The sequence below is a fragment of the Cervus canadensis genome, chromosome 17 (genome assembly GCF_019320065.1).
Source record: "Cervus canadensis isolate Bull #8, Minnesota chromosome 17, ASM1932006v1, whole genome shotgun sequence".
NCBI lineage: Eukaryota > Metazoa > Chordata > Mammalia > Artiodactyla > Cervidae > Cervus > Cervus canadensis.
The window spans coordinates 58,979,531-58,998,292 of NC_057402.1; the positions used below are offsets into that span (position 1 = coordinate 58,979,531).

General features: G+C 41.5%; 1 protein-coding gene across 1 annotated transcript in view; it reads left to right on the forward strand.

Annotated features, from left to right (window-relative positions):
* Nucleotides 1-18,762, forward strand: part of GABRB3 (gamma-aminobutyric acid type A receptor subunit beta3) — a 279,117-nt gene that overhangs the window by 249,212 nt on the left and 11,143 nt on the right. Inside the window, exons 7-8 of the mRNA XM_043434472.1 lie at nucleotides 7,865-8,017; nucleotides 14,317-14,561. Coding sequence (XP_043290407.1) covers nucleotides 7,865-8,017; nucleotides 14,317-14,561 — 398 coding nt within the window. The remainder of the gene's footprint in view (nucleotides 1-7,864; nucleotides 8,018-14,316; nucleotides 14,562-18,762) is intronic.

The following is an 18,762-nucleotide window of genomic DNA, read 5'->3' on the forward strand; positions in this document are numbered from 1 at the left end:
GCTATCAGGAATAAAGCTGATGTGAACATGCACAGGTATTTCTGTGCATGTAAGTTTTCATTTGCATTATGTATGTACTTAGAATTGCAATTGTTGGGTCATATGATAACTATGTTTAACTTTTTGAGGGAGTGCCAAAGTAGCCATACCATTTAAGTTCCCCTAGGCAATACATGATGGTTCTAATTTATCCACATTCTCACCAATGCATATTATTGTCTGCCTTTATATGTGTGTGTGTGTGTGTGTATTTATAATTTTATTAATTTACTTTTGGCTGTCTTGAGCCTTCCTTCCTGCGCAGGACCTTCTCTACTTCTGCCAGGCAGGCGGGGTCTGCTTTCTAGCTGTGACACATAGGCTTCAGCAGTTGCAGCACAAGGGGCTCAATAGTTGTGGTGCACAGACTTAGTTGCTTTGCAGCTTGTGGAATCTTCCTGGATCAGGGATCGAATCCACGTCTCCTGAATTGGAAGGTAGATTTTTTTTTTTTAACCACTGAGCTACCAGGGATTGTAGTCCCTGTCTTTTTGATTGTAGTCATCCTAATAGCATGAAATGGTATCTCATTGTGGTTCTGAGTTGCATTTCCCTAATGAGTAAGATATTGAGCATCTTTTATGTGCTTACTGGACACTGGTCTTATCTTCTTTGGAGGAATATCTATTCAAGTCCTTTGCCCATTTTTAAATCAGGTTGTTTGTATTTTTTGTAAACTTTTATACAGTCTGGATACAAGTTCCTCATCAGATACATGATTTGCAAATATTTTCTTTCATTCTGTGGATTTTATTTTCATTTTCTCAATAGTTTCCTCTGCAGAATAATAGTTTGTAATCAGTGGAGTAAAATTTATCTATATTTTTCCTTTTTCATTTACTATATCCATGCCCTAATTTTACACACAGGGAAACTAAGGATCTGAGATGACAACCAACTTCCTAAAGGAGTATCCCAAATAAACCCTGAGCCTGAACCTGGATCTCTCAGATGTCCCTGATCTTTGCTCCAGAGTCATAGGACAGACCATTCCAGCTTTACTGTGGAGATCAGAAGGAGAATTATTGCCTGACTGAGACAGTCTTTGAAAAAGTTTGTTTTTCCTCTTTCTCTATTTCCTGTTTCCTGTATCTACTTTCCTTTATGGAAGTTTTGAAAATATTTTAATTTAGGTGACTGGTAAGGCGGCGTGAGAAAATTAGGAACACCATTTTGAACTTTAGGTTGTATTATACAGTTAAAAAAAAAAAAGGGAGATAAGTGAATGAGACAGCATCATAAAGACCCCAAGAGCATCCCGAGCTCTCAGACAAAGCATTGCACAGCTTCCTAGGCAATCCTGGGAGAGCCCCCTTGGTGGCTGCCTTGGAAGGGGACAGAGATATGTAGGTAGGCCAGCTCTGCTGCAGTTGTCAAAATATCACCTTGTGACTTTATAGATACATTTGAGTGGTTCTTATATTTGGCAGAGGTGACATGATACTCTGCATCCATATTTTTATGAGTTCTTCAGCAATATTAATGCCTTAGAAAGTTCTGTTAATTTAAGCTGGACAAGAGATCCGGAGCCTTGTTTCTGGCACAACTTTTAGTGCATCTGGGGAAAAAGGGTTGAGATCAGCATTTCAGTAGATAGTCTTGCCAAGGAAGTCCTGAACTGGAACAATGCACTTGTGTTCAGGGACTGCACCTTTGTTGGTTCAGCATCTACTTGGGAACCTAACCACATCTACATTGCCACACAGACTTTAGAGCTTCTGTGCCTTTTCTGTTGTAATTTGTAAGCTTCTACTGCTCTTTTGAAGGTTATATTTCAGTGCAGCTGACTTACTGCTTTTCCACTTTAAATGATCAAGCCACTTGTTGTGATCATTTGAGGAATTTTCTCCACAGATAGAGGCTACATCAGGATATCTGTTGTATCAGTGTCAGGACCTTGTCCAACAGAGACTCTATGCATTCTTGAAGATGCACACCAAATGGCAAAAGCCTTTGCCTAGGGAGAGGGGTTCAGGATGGGGGGACACGTGTACACCCATGGCTAATTCATGTCAATTTATGGCAAAAACCACCACAATATTGTAAAGTAATTAGCTCCAATTAAAACTAATTAATTAATTAAAACAACAACAAAAAACCCTTGCCTAGAAGAATAGGTCTTGACATCTCTGAAGATTCTTGTGATTATTAACATTTTGAAGTCTCTATCTCATGGCATCTTGAAAGGCTTTTCTTCATTTGACTATGCTGGACCCTTTACCTTGAAGGCTCTTATCCTCTGCCTATGAAGACTCTTATTCAACCAGGAGTTTCTCAGTTCAAATGATGTGAAACCTTTCCTAAATCTTGTGCTCTAGAATATCCAGTGTAGCCCTACCTCTGGTTTACAGAGGCCAGTTCTGTATGGGTCTTTCTCTGACAGATTGGGAGCTAGTTGAGAGCATAGACCATCTTCTTATTCGTCTTTATTGTTTCCCCCACTTAACATTCCCACCTGTGAGATTAGGAGATTGGGATTGCGGGGGAGGACAGGTGGTGAATGCCTAAGAATTTTGTTAATCTGAAAGTGTATTTCATGTTTAAAAAACAATGTATTTACTAAACACATAAGAAAATTGTATATTTTCTTAATTCTATGTTCTGTGGTAAAGAGTATCTTGGTGAATACATAATTTTGAGAGCTGAGTAGTATTTCCTTCCTCAAGGTCACTAATGACCCTCCAAATGTTTGGCTATGCTGTTATATCACTGGCCTCCATGTTGCCCAGGGTAAGTATTCTCAAAAGCATATCAATTTTACTTCATTGCATGAGTATCACTATTTGCCTTGTAGGTGATAGTTTCCCTAAAGAAAATGTACTTTGGAAAATGTTAAGAAAGTTGACTCAGAAAATGGAAAGTTGGGGAATATGGTAGATTACATTGTCATTCAAAAAATATTTGCTGCAGTTCCCTGGGAGAGGATTGAACTTTTCTACCTTAGTGGCATAAAGATTGACAATGAGACTTGCTCTGGGGAATGAAATGTGATGGGAAGTACATGTGGCCCTTCTTCCACAGTGTCCCAGCTGCCTTCCAGAGAGGAAGCTGAGTGTCTATGGAGCACAAGAAAGAAAAAACAAATAAATCTTTGTTGTAAAGTCACTGAGATTTAAGGGGTCTTTTGCTACTACAGCATAAGCCAGTCTCTCCTGATGGAATCAGATAACGTTCCAAGTAGAGTGGATATAGTGAGAAATATCTGGAGCATAAAGTTGCAAATGGTTAGTAAAGGCATGAGATCACTATGAAATTGCAAATTAAGATCTGATATTGAAGGTACTTCAGTATAAATGTTGAAGGTGGCCATGGGATTTCAAACCAAGATTTAATAAAATTACTGACTGTTTTGAGTATTAAACTTATTAAATAAATCAAGTATGCCTATTTTCATTCTTTCAGCACACAGCATTTGTTAATAACCAAAGATGCTTTAGACATTTAGCTAACCATGACAGTATATGAAAACTGTCTCACAAACTCTGCCTGGGAGTTTATTCATCTTACTAAGGAAGATCTTATCTTGGTAAATGTTAACAATTATAATTTTAAAGAGGAAAGAAAATAGCTCAAGACGGTTATTACTTGCATTTGGAGGGAAAAAAGGATTTATGGGAAATGTGGCATTTGACCAAGGCCTTGAAGTATGGTTAAGGGAAGACATTTCTTAAGGGGAGAGCATAGGGTGTAAATCAGCAGAGGCAAGAAATGTGGACAATTATTTTGAGGCAATAAGGATACTTCTTGGCTAGAAAATGTTATGCTTAATACAGAGGCATGGTGTAAAATAAAACTAATGTTAACTTGGGAAAACATTTTGGAGAAACTAAAATTCCCAGGTGACTATTTTGACCTTTATGGGAAGCAGCATAAGATGTTGAATGTGTGATGATTCTGCTTTTGAAACACGTGGTGAGCACATGGTACCAGGGACCGGGGGTGTCAAGGCCCAGACAAGGCTCTGACCTGGCCCACGGGCTCATTGTATCTGTAGCCACATAGACATGGAGTATATTATAAAGCAACAGAGTATATCAGATCTGTCAGTGGAAGCTTTATTTCACAAATGGTGTTGGAAAACTTGGTTAGTTGTTTGTGGAACAGAAACCAATGTGCATGTTCACTTCATGTCAAACCCTGAAATAATCACCAACCCTCAAAATAGGGCTATAGTCAGTTGTCTGTTGTGAACTTATCTAAACCTAAAAACAGGTTTTAAAAATTAAAGGGAAAAAATAAAATGGATAGACTCAACTATATACAGAAATGTATGTTTTTATATGTCCCTCACCCTACCCTATTACAAGTTTGTAAATAACTGGGAAAATGCTTTCAGAGAATACAAGCAAGGATTAGTATCAAAAGAAATTGAATGAATAGATAAAAACAGTAAGAGGAACAAAAAATGAGAAAGATGAATGAATGATATAATTAGATTGTTTAGAAAGTTAAGTAGTTAATAGTTAAAAGGGTAAACTGGAAAAAATCAGTTTTCATTCCAATCCCAAAGAAAGGCAATGCCAAAGAATGCTCAAACTACTGCACAATTGCACTCATCTCACACACTAGTAAAATAATGCTCAAAATTCTCCAAGCCAGGCTTCAATAGTATGTGAACCGAGAAATTCCAGATGTTCAAGCTGGATTTAGAAAACGCAGAGAAACCAGAGATCAAATTGCCAACATCCATTGGATCATTGAAAAAGCAAGAGAGTTCCAGAAAAACATGTACTTCTGCTTTACTGACTACCCCAAAGCCTTTGACTGTGTGGATCACAACAAACTGGAATTCTTAAAGAGATGGGAATACCAGACCACCTTACCTGCCTCCTGAGAAACCTGTATGCAGGTCAAAAAGCAACAGTTAGAACTGGACATGGAACAACAGACTGGTTCCAAATAGGAAAAGGAGTACGTCAAGGCTGTATATTGTCACCGTGCTTATTTAACTTATATGCAGAGTACATCATGAGAAATGCTGGCCTGCATGAAGCACAAGCTGGAATCAAGATTGCTGGGAGAAATATCAATAACCTCAGATATGCAGATGACACCACCCTTATGGCAGAAAGTGAAGAAGAACTAAAAAGCCTCTTGATGAAAATGAAAGATGAGAGGGAAAAGCTGGCTTAAAACTCAGCATTCAGAAAACAGATCATGGCATCTGGTCTCATCACTTCATGACAAATAGATGGGGAAACAATGGAAACAGTGAGAGACTTTATTTTCTTGGGCTCCAAAATCACTGCAGCAGGCGACCACAGCCATGAAATTAAAAGATGCTTGCTCCTTGGAAGCTATGACCAACCTAGACAGCATATTAAAAAGCAGAGACATTACTTTGCCAACAAAGGTTCATCTAGTCAAAGCTATGTTTTTTCTAGTAGTCATGTATGGATGTGAGAGTTGAATCATATAAGAAAGCTGAGCACTGAAGAATTGATGCTTTTGAACTGTGCTATTGGAGAAGACTCTTGAGAATCCCTTGGATTGCAAGGAGATCCAACCAGTCCATCCTCAAGAAAGTTGGTCCTGAATGTTCATTGGAAGGACTGATGCTGAAGCTGAAGCTCCAATATTTTGGCCACATGATGCAAAAAACTGACTCATTGGAAAAGACCCTGATGCTGGGAAAATTGAAGGCAGGAAGAGATGGGGATGTCAGAGGATGAGATGGTTGGATGGCATCACTGACTCAATGAACATGAGTTTGGGCAAACTCCGGGAGTTGGTGATGGACAGGGAGGCCTGGTGTGCTGTAGTCCATGGGGTCACAAAGACTTGAACATGACTGAGTGGCTGAACTGATAAGATTAAAATCTGGGGAAAAAAAGCATTAAGAAGTAACCAATTTAAAAAAGTGATTTGACAAATTTTTCCCAAGGAAATTGGCAAAAGGATTTTTTAAAAATATTATGTAATATTGTTAAGGGGCTTCCCTTGTGGCTTACCAGTCAAGAATTCCCCTGCCAATACAGGAGACATGGGTTCAATCCCTGAATTGGGAAGATCCCCTGGAGAAGAAAATGGCAACCCACTGCAATACTCTTGCTTGGGAAATCCCATAGACAGAAGGGCCTGGTGGTTACCATCCATGGGGTCACAAAGAGTCAGACATGACTTAGCGACTAAACAACATGTAATACTGTTGTTTACAAAATGAGACAGGCACTTCTATAAAGTACTCATAGTGACATGTTCTCTGGTGTTGTTCTTTTGCAAAGTAATTTGGGGCTATGTATCAAAAGCCTCCAACATTGGCCTAACGATTCCTCTTTTGACACATTCATTCTAAGGAAATAATTTTAAATATAATGAAAGGACTCTACTCAAAGGTATTCCTAAGAATATTACTTAAAGTTTTGCAAAAATGGAAATACCCTAAATTTATCACATTCAGGAAAATGTATTTATAAACTATAGAATATATGTGTATATATTTGATGGAAAATCAGGAAAATTTTTAAATTGTATATGTAAGTAATTTGTAATAAGGATGAAAATGTTTATGTTATGGTGATGATACAATATATGCATTTGATCAGAGTTATATAAAATAAACTATACACACACACAAGCACACGGAAGATTGGAGAAAATTTCCAGATCGTCAGCTTTTAAATGTGTATATTAGGCTCTTTCTTTTCTCCTTTGTATACTTTTGGCTGAAAATGTGGTTAATGCTAAAGTAGAAGCCTGGAAATTAAAGTCTTTCATTTACTACATAGAAGAAATAGTCATATGAGTGAACCAGACTGGAAAAGGGATCGACTGTAGTGACAAAACCAGAAAGGGATGTGAAGTCAGGAAAATGCACATATTTGGAGGCAGGAGGGGAACGGGAGCCTGTCAGGCTTGGAGCAGGAGGACGGCAAGAAAAGCGAGGTCTCCTGAAACTCTGGGTGGGTGAATCTCAGGAAGAGAGCACCACCCATCAGTGAACGCGGGAGGGGAGGAGGCAAGGAATCTGATGAGTAGGGAAGGCTGGCCTTCCAGCAGCCTCAGCTGAGTCCAGAAAATTAGGAGCTGAGCGGCTTGAAACTGGTAAGGTCGATTTTTGAAATGGTCGGGAAGAAAGGGAGGCCACACATGCCTGCTCCCCAGCGAAGAACCAAAATCAGACAGAAAAGATAAATGTACAGGTGGCGTGGCAGTGGGCTGTTTGCTCACTCTGCACTGGCGGTTGTGGTGGGGTTCACGACTGTCTGAGTGGAATGTACACAGTAGGAGGTTAACCCTGCATTCAGTACAGGAAAGCAGACCGGATGCTTCTTCTCAGCCCTCTTTGATGCCTTTCCTGTGGTCGGAGCAGAGCATCTCACATATGCTGCTACCTCTGTGCCTCTCACGCTCTTGGGGAGGGGGTCCCTGAGCTGTTCCAGGGGGTCCAGGGTCAGTGCCTCAGACATCTGCACTGTTGCTCTAGATGGGCTGATGGAGGAGGACTGATAGAAACCATTTTGCTCAGTAAAGCCTTGAGCCAAATCTCCCCTATTTACAGTGGAGGAGGAGATTATTAGTTGAAAAATAAAGAAGAGAGTTGTCACTATTCCAAATTCTAAGCTAAAAACTTTCCCCGAGTTTTCTCAGGGACAGTTTTCAGCTGAGTATATAAGAGAAGAGTAGCCTCATCATGACCTCATATGTAGACTGAAAATCATTCATCTTCTCAATGGAACTTAGGTGGTGGAGGCAGAGTGCATGGTTGTGGACCACCCCTCCATTCTGGGCTTTTCAAATGCATGCTGTTGACCCGTGGAAGTCAAAGCAAACTCTCTGTCTGCTGTGTCTGATCTCCAGTGTAATCCCTGTCTGTTTACCGTAGGTGCCTACCCTCGGCTCTCACTGAGCTTTCGGTTGAAGAGAAACATTGGATACTTCATTCTCCAGACCTACATGCCCTCTATCCTAATTACAATTCTCTCATGGGTGTCCTTCTGGATCAATTATGATGCATCTGCGGCTAGAGTTGCCCTTGGTATGTGCTATTTTTAAATGATACCTAAAATATAAAGTCACCATATCATTACAATATGAAGGGAGTTCAAAGACTATAGTTCAACTACAATTTTTGACATCGTGACACCAGTCTTGCCCATATAGTCACTTTTTATCTTGAAATACTAATTTCATGCATGATTCCCTTGATGTGTTAATTTAATTATAAGGCTCAAATGTGAATTTTCATGCCCATGAAAGGGAAAATATGCTTGCTGAATATTTGCATAATAAAACTGTTTTTGACACTAATTTTAAAGCAAGGATTAACATCTCCTGTTCAAAATCAGTCTATGGCCCATAAAGGAGACTTGATTAATTGCACATTCTTTTTTAAGTCAGAAAAATAGCCAAATGTTATACCATATCACTGGAATTACACAAATTAATGAGCATTAAAATATGATACTAAATTCTGAGTTGTTCTCAAGAGCTCCAGTGATCTCTTCTGGCCATTGGTCTCTTAACAATTGGATTATTAGCTGATGTACAGTATATATTATGTGTTCCACTATGATTTCTAATTTTTTTTTTTATTATTAAGGCAAGGCTTATATTTTCAGAAACATTACTTTCTACTGAACTAATTATTATGAAACTACATGGACCAAATATTCATTTAAATACATTTTAGGTAAGAACAAAGCTGAAGAGCAGTTGTCCAGTTTATACCTTATATGGGTAGGGTTGAATTTAATTCCTGGGAGTGAAATAATTAATAATACCTTTCAAAATTGATAGAAAAGAATTAAAACAATTCTGCTTGTAAGCCTGCAGAAAAGCATAAGTATTCAGGGATCTGGTTGTCCCTCTTTCTTACTTTTTCTTTTTACTGTCTCTTCCCAGAAATTTAAGTTGCTTAGCATCTTGCTTCCAAGGGAATGTGTGTACATGTGCATAAGTGGATATCTGGCTTAGACCCACCAACAAGTGACTCACATTGATTCAGGATTAGATTTTTTTTCTAATGAAATGTAACAGCAGCTTAAGAAACTTAGGTAACTAATTCTAAAGTGTTAGGTGAATGTAAAGACACTTAGAGAAGAATAAAGTACCAAAAAATTAAAAGTTTTGTAGTAACTGTTAATATATTTCTGATGGGTTTGGAATGGATTCCCTGGTGGCTCAGCAGTAAAGAATCAGCCTACAATGCAGGAGACGCGGGTTCAATCCCTGGGTCAGGAAGATCCCCTGGAGGAGGGAATGGCTATCCACGCCAATATTCTTGCCGAGAAAAGTCCCATGGACAGAGTAGCTTGGCAGGCTACAGTCCGTGGGGTCACAAAGAATCAGACATGACTGAGCATGCACATGCACACTGGTAAGGGAAAAATCTCCTGAAAATATCGCCAGGATTTTTTACTGCCTGCAGAGGTTACCCTGTAACATCAGTCCTTTCTGTGAAAGGCAAAGTCACTCAGTCATGTCCTTTCTGTAGCTTTTGCCTTTTTCGCTAATGTTCCTAGATTGCTCTTTGTTAAGCTAATTTCTGTTATCACCTGAAGAATTTACAGCTGAAGTGAATTTTCAGGGGCAGATCCAAATTTGGGGAGCTGTTAGCTTATTAAACCTAGGAAACTCTCTTTAAGAAAAAGAATATAAAATATACAGAGTTCCCAGAACCCCTCCCGAGCCTGTAAGAATCCTGTGCTAGAGGAGATCAGAGGCTGCGGCTTCCTGAGCTTCCAGGGACTCTGCCTCAGAAAATCCGTCATTTTTTTGAGAAAATCAGAGAGATATAAGTGCCGAAGAACCAGAATTATCAGGCATCATCAGAAGTGAGGTGTACTGAAAATGCAAATTCCTCAATTTTCTATATGTATGTATGTTGGTTGTTGCAGTTGTGCCTGACTCTTTGTGACCCACTGGACTGTAGCCCTCCAGGGTCCTCTATCCATGAGATTCTCCAGATAAGAATACTGGAATAGGTTGCCATGTTCTAATCCAGAGGATCTTCCCCACCCAAGGATCGAACCTCTGTCTCTTACATCTCCTGCATTGGCGGGCGGGTTCTTTACCACTAGCGCCATCTGGGAAGCCCTCTCAATTTTCCAGATGATACAAATTCTATAGCTCCTAAATGGTAAATATCTTCCACAGCACTAAATAAATAGTCTACCTGGAGTGGATTAGAGTAGACATAGCCTCATTACAGTGTATGAAAGTAGGTTCCACTTTTTCTTGACAACCCGGCCTTGTTGCTATAAACCTCAATCATGCTTCTGTGGGTTTGAGGGACAGAGGAGTGGTTTGCCCAGATTTGCTAAGGTATTACGCCTGGAGATGTGCTGGGTCCTGGTGAATATCAGAAGTCTGGGAGCCAGGCATGAAAGGCAGAATTGAAGGCATTTGTTAGTGTCAGGTGGACCTGAGTTTAGAGGTCCGGAAGGCAGCTGTGGTCTCCAGGCTTCAGGCATCTGGCCCAGTAGCCATCTGGCAGGTCCAGCTCTGAGCATGGGACTCTGGCCTCTCTCTCCTCTGTCCCAGCTCCTGCATGAGACAGTCTTTGAGCCTGGGTCTGCAGAACGTGGAAAATCACAGCACAGAAACTCTATTTGGCTAAGAAAAAAGTGTATCATCAGGTTATGAACTCTGAATAACACCAAGAACAGTAATCATGCTGCAACTTATCAAATACTCAGGTGCCAAGTTCTTTGCAAGCCCATGAAAATGGTTATCTGACCCCTGAAACAGAAGATACACAGCCCAGTGGGCGGTGTTCGCATTTTACAAAGAAGGGCGTGAAGTCCAGAAAAGCTAATCAACTGGTGCAAAGTCATATAATACTGAGTGTCACAAGAAAGAGTTTAAACCAGCTGGTCTGACTCCAAAGCTCTTAACCACTACAGGTGATTTCTACATTGTCAATAGATAGTGTACAGAAGAGTTCTTTGGCCTATTACATTGTAAAAATGATGGATGTTTTTAAAAGCTCAGCAAGAATTATTTTTAATCATTCTTATTGAGGGATCTCTCAAAACCTTTAAGATGATAATGTCCTCAGTGCCTAAGGCAAGGACCATGGTTTGGGGGCTTTTATTGGAGAACAACACAACCCCGCCCACTCCACATGTCCTGTCATATACTACATCCTTTGAAATGCTTAGAGTGCTGTTTGCCTTCATCCTGAGTGGCTGCATGGTGGTGAGTGCTTCCTGCTTCTAAATGAGGTCTGAGAGGTGCAGGTCTGCACGGAGCGATGCAGACCTCCTTGACACACCCCTCTGGCTCAGGGCACTATTGAATCTGGAGTCGTCAGGGATTGTTTCTCTACTTGAAGCGAAATGCTGATTCTTCACCTAGCTGTGCTGCATAGATGTTCTTGTGCTTTGGGATCTTATGCCTCTGCTGCTGAGTGCTGACACCCACATCCATTAATCTGTTAGTGCTAGAAGCCACCAGACTACAAAGTTGGGTGTTGTAATTACATGGTCTTCCTCAAAACTACTGGTCTTTCTGGAAGTGAAAATTTATATTAAAATAATTTAGGCCACATGATTTGGGTCACAAAGGAGAAAAATGATATATCTTTAGATCAAATGATATAAATTACATTTTTATTTCACAACCATCTTTATAAATGTGGTTTTCAAATATAATATTTTATTAACATACTATTAATGAGAAATAATTCGAGACTAATAATTAACAAGACTTAACATCTTGGTAAATGTATGAAGAACAGAGAAAGCACCACTTGGCTATCTCCCATTCTGCCATTGAACAGAATTCGCTTAGAGAGTGAAAGTTCAGGGTGATGCTGCCAGGAATTGGGTCTCCTGCCAAGAAACTGGAGGCTACCGGAAAATATATTTTTCTGTGATGCTGATAATGATAACATTTCCTGTTGTGAGTGTTAACAATACCAGTTACTGGTAGTCTATCACCATGGCGTTTACACTTCACAGCAGCTTTAGACAACAGTTGTGGACCCATTAAGCTCACTCAGGTCCTAGCTGGGACATGATGGAGCTGGGCTTTCAGCCCAGGAGCATGTGGTTCTATTACTCAGGCCGTGAACCACTGCATCTCACTGTCCACAGTTATCTTGATGGGAAGGAAAACAGTACAAGGAATTAGAGACTGAGTAGCCTTTCTGTCTAGGAGGTCATGTGAGCCCAAAGTGGAGAGCCGGGGGCACTCACCACGAAACCTTCCTCTTACGGGGTCCTTGCCCACTTTCCTCAGACCAGCTTTGCCAGGCTGAGTGCTCTTGACACGTGCTGGCCGTGCCTGCGCTGTGTTCCTTGAGCCCACTTTCTGGGGACATCTACTGAGGCCTGTGTGGATACATGTCCACTCAGAGCAGTCATCTGGAGAGCCAAAGCAATGACTAAAGCAGAGCACTTTCCAAAGTCCATTTGGAAGGGAAACATAAGTTATGGCAGCAGCATTACAAAATTTTGGATAATAGTGAGAACACCTGATTTTGTAGCATCTACGTGGGGTTTTGCACTTCTTTGTAAACTGTAATTATGCCATTGCCATTTTCAAAATTTAAAAGTTCCCAGGTGCACATGAATTTTATGTTAAAGAGGAGTCTTAAAATATTCTGACATCTTTGATTTCCACACATTCATTGGCAGCCCTGGTTTGTAGTCAGACATGAACATAGGTCCTCTGCTGCTTGGTTCCCTCATCTCCTCCTACCGGCAGCTCAGCACGTGTGGAGAGAAGTCTGGGCTCGCTTCTCCAGGAGGTCCCGAGCAAGGGGAGCCCTGGGCTCTGGTGCTCCTCCAAGGGTGGGATGGGAGTCTGGAGGGCATCAGATGAAGATGCTTAACAAACCTAGCCCCTAACTCCGGGAGTTGAGTGGGGCTCCAGGGGGCTCAGAGAAGAGGTCTAGTGAGCCCATGTGTCCGGCCTCTCAGGCTTACACCGCCTGCCGGCCTGGGGAACATCACTGGTTTTCTGGGTGACTACAGCTGAAGGACCATGGCTGAAGTTCTCACCTGGAAGATCTCCTTCTTGAGAGGAGTCCTCACGTAGCCACGACCCTCTTTTGGGTCCCAGAAGACACATGAGTAGTTACATGCTATAGCGTCAGTCTAGTGGATAGAAAAGAACTGGCTCTTTGGAACTGCCTTGCTTTTTTGAGACTTCTTAATATTTCAGAAGTTACTATCTCAGAGAGAGCAAGTCAGCAGCAGTAACGCCCGTTACTGAGAAGTGAGTGGTGCAGCTCCTTCCCTCATATATGGCTTCACTCAGCTCAGGGAACTCTGGTCGTGTCATGGGCCAATGAGTCTCCTGCTCTCTGTGGCTTCAGATCATCCTGTATGGAATCTTTGTACACCAAGAACATGCCCATTGCTATGGGAGAATTACAAGATATGGTCCTTACATGTTTTATGAGACTAAACATAGCTCCCTTAGGGGAAAAATTCATTATTCACCTAACATTATTTATACTCACTAAATAATTCAAAACAATGACATTGAAAAAAAAAAGAGATCAGATCACTCGGCCCAGAGCATGGTAAGATGCTATACTTTGAATAAACCATCAGCTTTCGCCTGAAACCACCATGTCCCGAGGCAGCTTTGTAACCTTGTTCTTAGCCTAGGGGGGGAAGTTGCTCTGTGAAGTAATCTGTTCTCCAGAACTTCACTCGAAGTTCCCTGTCTTTGCACTCAGGGCTAGATCCTGTCCTTAGTAGCTTTAAGTCATTGCCTCCTTCCCTTTGTGGAGAAAGACATGGCAACCCACTCCAGTATTCTTGCCTGGAGAATCCCATGGACGGAGGAGCGTAGCAGGCTACAGTTCATGGGGTCGCAAAGAGTCGGACACGACTGAGCGACTTCACTTTCACTTCCTTCCCCTTGCTCCAAGGCCTTATGGTAAGAATCATTTTCTTCACAAGTGGCCATGGATAACTGTCTTAGATTCTCCACAGATTCATTCTTCTTCCTGGAAGCTTCTCATCCAGACACTTAGTGTTTTATGATAAATTCTGGGTTTGTTTTAATTTCTCCCAGCTTTCCTGCAGGGCAGCCTCTGCTTTGCCCCCATACCTCACCTCTCCATCCACCATGGGTTAGGTGGGATGCGAGGTGCCTCCCAAGTGTGGTGGGGAAAGAGGTGTCAGCTCCCTAGCCCGAGGAGTGACCTGCTGCCCAAACCACGTGCTCTGTATTCTGTTGTGTTTAGATCACCCAACAGCATGCAATTGCTTGTTTCCAACTCCTTCAAGCTGTTTGAGAAAGTAAAGCAGGAGAGTGAGGAGTGAGGAACTGAGCAGTGAACGGCAGCCTCTCACGCTCCCGTCTGTCTTACAGGGATCACCACCGTGCTGACCATGACGACCATCAACACGCACCTTCGGGAGACATTGCCCAAAATTCCCTACGTCAAAGCCATTGACATGTACCTCATGGGCTGCTTTGTCTTTGTGTTTCTGGCCCTGCTGGAGTATGCCTTCGTCAACTACATTTTCTTTGGACGAGGCCCTCAAAGGCAGAAGAAGCTTGCAGAAAAGAATGCCAAGGCGAAGAATGACCGCTCGAAGGGTGACAGCAACCGGGTAGGCCACCCAACCTCGCCCTGCCCATCCCCTGCCTTTCCCAGACTCCCAGCCCCACAGCATCATGGCCTTTAGGTAGGAGTGATGTGGGCTTGTTGACCGTAGCCTAAAATGTGGCCTCTGCAAGTCACTGAGTTAAAAGCAAAAAATTGGTGCAAAAGTTGGAGAAGCCAAAAACTTACCAGTTTCCAAATATGAAAAGAAAACAAAAGATATCAGAATGAATGAAATTCTGGCATGTGGGGCCCAAACTTGACAGGCAAAAACATTTTCCAGAAGGTTGCAATTTTTCTTCAGTGGTCAAATTACAGATGTGATAGCCAGCATGGCACTGTTTTTCACATGGCGTAGACAGCTCTCTCTCTCATCTATCCTGGTTCAAGGTCTCTAGTGCAGGGCAGGAGCTGTGTGCTGTCCCAGGGCTCTCATGGAACTACCCTGGCCAGGCCCTGCTGGCTGTGTTCTACAAAATGCCAGGCAGGCAGCCCTGGGCAACAGTGGCCAAGCTGGGAGCTGCTCTAGACACATGGGTTCTGAACCCAGAAGTTCAGTTCAGTCGCTCAGTCATGTCAAACTCTTTGCAACCCCATAGACTGCAGCATAACAGGCTTCCCTGTCCATCACCAACAACCAGAGCGTGGTAAAACTCATGTCAATCGAGTCGTTGATGCCTTTCAACCATCTCACCCTCTATCATCCCCTTCTCCACCTGCCTTCACTTTCTCAGCATCAGCATCTTTTCCAATGAGTCAGTCCTTCACATCAGGTGGCCAGAGTATTGGGGTTACAGCTTCAGCATCAGTCTTTCCAATGAATATTCAGGACTGATTTCCTTTAGGATGGACTGGTTTGATCTCCTTGCAGTCCAAGGAACTCTCAAGAGTCTTCTCCAACACCACAGTTCTAAAGCATCAATTCATTGCCACTCAACCTTCCTTATAGTCCAACTCTCACGTCCATACATGACTACTGAAAAACCATAACCTTAACTAGATGGACTTTTGTCAGCAAAGTAATATCTCTGCTTTTTAATATGCTGTCTAGGTTGGTCATAGCTTTTCTTCCAAGGAGCAAGCGTCTTTTAATGTCATGGCTGCAGTCAACATCCACAGTGATTTAGGAGCCCCCAAAAATAAAAGTCTCTCACTATTTCCGTTGTTTCCCCTTCTACTTGCCATGAAATGATGGCACTGGATGCCATGATCTTAGTTTTCTGAATGTTGAGTTTTAAGCCAGCTTTTTCACTCTTCTCTCTCACTTTCATCAAGAGATTCTTTAGTTCTTCACTTTCAGCCGTAAGAGGGGTGTCATCTGCATATCTGAGGTTATTGATATTTCTCCTGGCAATCTTGATTCCAGCTTGTGCTTTATTCAGCCTAGCATTTCTCATGATGTACTCTACGTATAAGTTAAATAAGCAGGGTGACAATATACAGCTTGACATACTCCTTTTCCTATTTGGAACCAGTCTGTTGTTCCATGCCCAGTTCTAACTGTTGCTTCTTGACCTGCATACAGATTTCTGAGGAGGCAGGTCAGGTGGTCTGGTATTCCCATCTCTTGAAGAATTTTCCACAGTTTTTTGTGATCCACATAGTCAAAGGCTTTAGCATAGTCAATGAAGCAGTAGATGTTTCTCTGGAACCCTCTTGCTTTTTCAGTGATCCAACGGATGTTGGTATTTTGATCTCTGGTTCCTCTGCCTTTTCTAAGTCCATATTAAACATCTGGAAGTTCTCCATTCACGTACTATTGAAGCCTCACTTGGAGAATTTTGAGCATTACTTTGCTAGCTTGTGAGATGAGTGCAGTTGTGCAGTAATTTGAGCATTCTTGGCATTGCCTTTCTTTGGGATTGGAATGAAAACTGACCTTTTCCAGTCCTGTGGCCACTGCTGAGTTTTCCAAATTTGATGGCATATTGAGTGCAGCACTTTCACAGCATCATCTTTTAGGATTTGAAATAGCTCAACTGGAATTCCCTCACCTTCACTAGCTTTGTTTGTAGTGATGCTTCCTAAGGCCCACTTGACTTCACATTCCAGGATGTCTGGCTCTGGGTGAGTGATCACACCATCGTGGTTATCTTGGTCATTAAGATCTTTTTTGTATAGTTCTTCTGTGTATTCTTGCCACCTCTTCTTAATATCTTCTGCTTCTGTTAGGTTCATACCATTTCTGTCCTTTATTGTGCCCATCTTTGAATGAAATGTTCCCTTGGTATCTCTAATTTTCTTGAAGTAATCTCTAGTCTTTCCCATTGTATTGTTTTCTACTATTTCTTTGCATTGATCACTGAGGAAGGCCTTCTTCTCTCTCCTTGCTATTCTTTGGAACTCTGCATTCAAATGGGTATATCTTTCCTTTTCTCCTTTGCCTTACCTTCTCTTCTTTTCTCAGCTCTTTGTAAGGCCTCCTCAGACAACCATTTTGCCTCTCTGCATTTCTTTTTCTTGGGGATTTTCTTGATCACTGCCTCCTGTACAATGTCACGAACCTCAACCATAGTTCTTCAGGCACTCTGTGTATCAGATCTAATCCCTTGAATCTGTTTGTCACTTCCACTGTGTGATTATAAGAGACATGGTGTGGGTCATACCTGGATGGGCTTGTGGTCTGAACCCAGAAAGAGGGCACCAATCAGTTTCTTCCTCAAGCCCCCTCATCTCGCTCTTACATATTTCCAGTTACAAACTTTGCAATTAGATGTCATTTCCACTGTTTTTATTGATGAAAACCATATGTCATTGCAGTTATAAACACTATTTTAGTGAAAGCACAGTGCTGTGTCTATATAAAATTGTTGTCTTTATCTTTTACCTCTTGCATCACTTCAAGTCTTCAAAAATGTACCTCCACCGATGGACATACTGGGCTTGTTCCTATATTTCTTTACTTTTAAATGCTTCTTACTAAGTTCACTTATTCTCAGGCTCATGAGGTTTCCTTGTTCTTTCTGGTGCTCTTAGTGCATCGCTGACCCAAACCTCTCGCAGGGGTGCGGCAGCTCCCTGGACGGGTGGGGTGCCCGTGGCCTTCCAGTGGTCAGAATAGGTCCCTGGATGTTCCTGAATGAGTGAAAGTAGTTACATGACTGTAAATGGCTCCTGTCCTTTCAGTGGCACATAAAGTTGGTCAGAGAAACCAGGATGTGTGAATAAAATCAGGCTTTCACAGGCAACCTGACCTTGAATTTCTTACTGGAATGTACACTTCGCTCCATGCTGGTGTGTTTCTAAATTAGTCCACATCCTACTATGCATACACAGTGTGCTTTGGTCACACTGTTTCCAAGGAAACAAGAATTCATCGCATTATTATTGTTTCCATTACACAGATACACAGACAATGCTGTTTTTCCAAATTCCCTCGTAATTTAAACAGGCTTAGATTTCTTCTAAATGGTGCTCTTTAGAAAGGTTAAATTATTGTGCTACAGAAATATCTTTTTGAGTGAAGCTTAAATTTTAAAACATAAACACAACCCCCAAATCTCTAAATCCACAGTCAAAATTAAGCAGAATGTAGAACTAATATATTATAAATCAGATGCAGAAGAAAATTCATGAGTCCATTTTTATTGTTTTCCTGAAAATTTGTTTCAATTTCTCAGTAGTTTTCTTAAAGCCTTTATATGTCCATATTTTTTAAAATCTGTAATTACAGATATCAGTTCTTACAGTTTAAAGTCAGCATACAAGTGCATGTTTTAAATGCATATTTGATGCTCCTAAAGGTAAACATTAAAAGTTTTGCTGACTGGATGGCCAGCCTGAAAAGTTCCACACTGCTAATTATTAGAGAAACACAAATAAAAACACAGTGAGGTATCACCTTATACCAGTCAGGATGGCCATCATGAAAAAAAAATATCCACAAACAATAAATGCTGGAGAGGGTGTGAAGAAAAGGGAACTCAGCTACACTGTTGGCGGGAATGTAAATTGGTACAGCCCCTGTGGCAAACAGTATGAAGGTTCCTTAAGAAACCAAAAATAGAGTTGCCATATGATCCTGCAATCCCACACCTGGGCATATATCCAGAAAAGATGAAAACTCTAATTTGAAAAGATACATGCACCCGCGTGTTCATAGCAGCGCTGTTCACAATAGCCAAGAATGGAAGCCACCCAAGTGCCCACTCACAGATTAGCGGATAAAGATGTGGTACATACGTACAGTGCAGTGTTCCTCAGCCGCG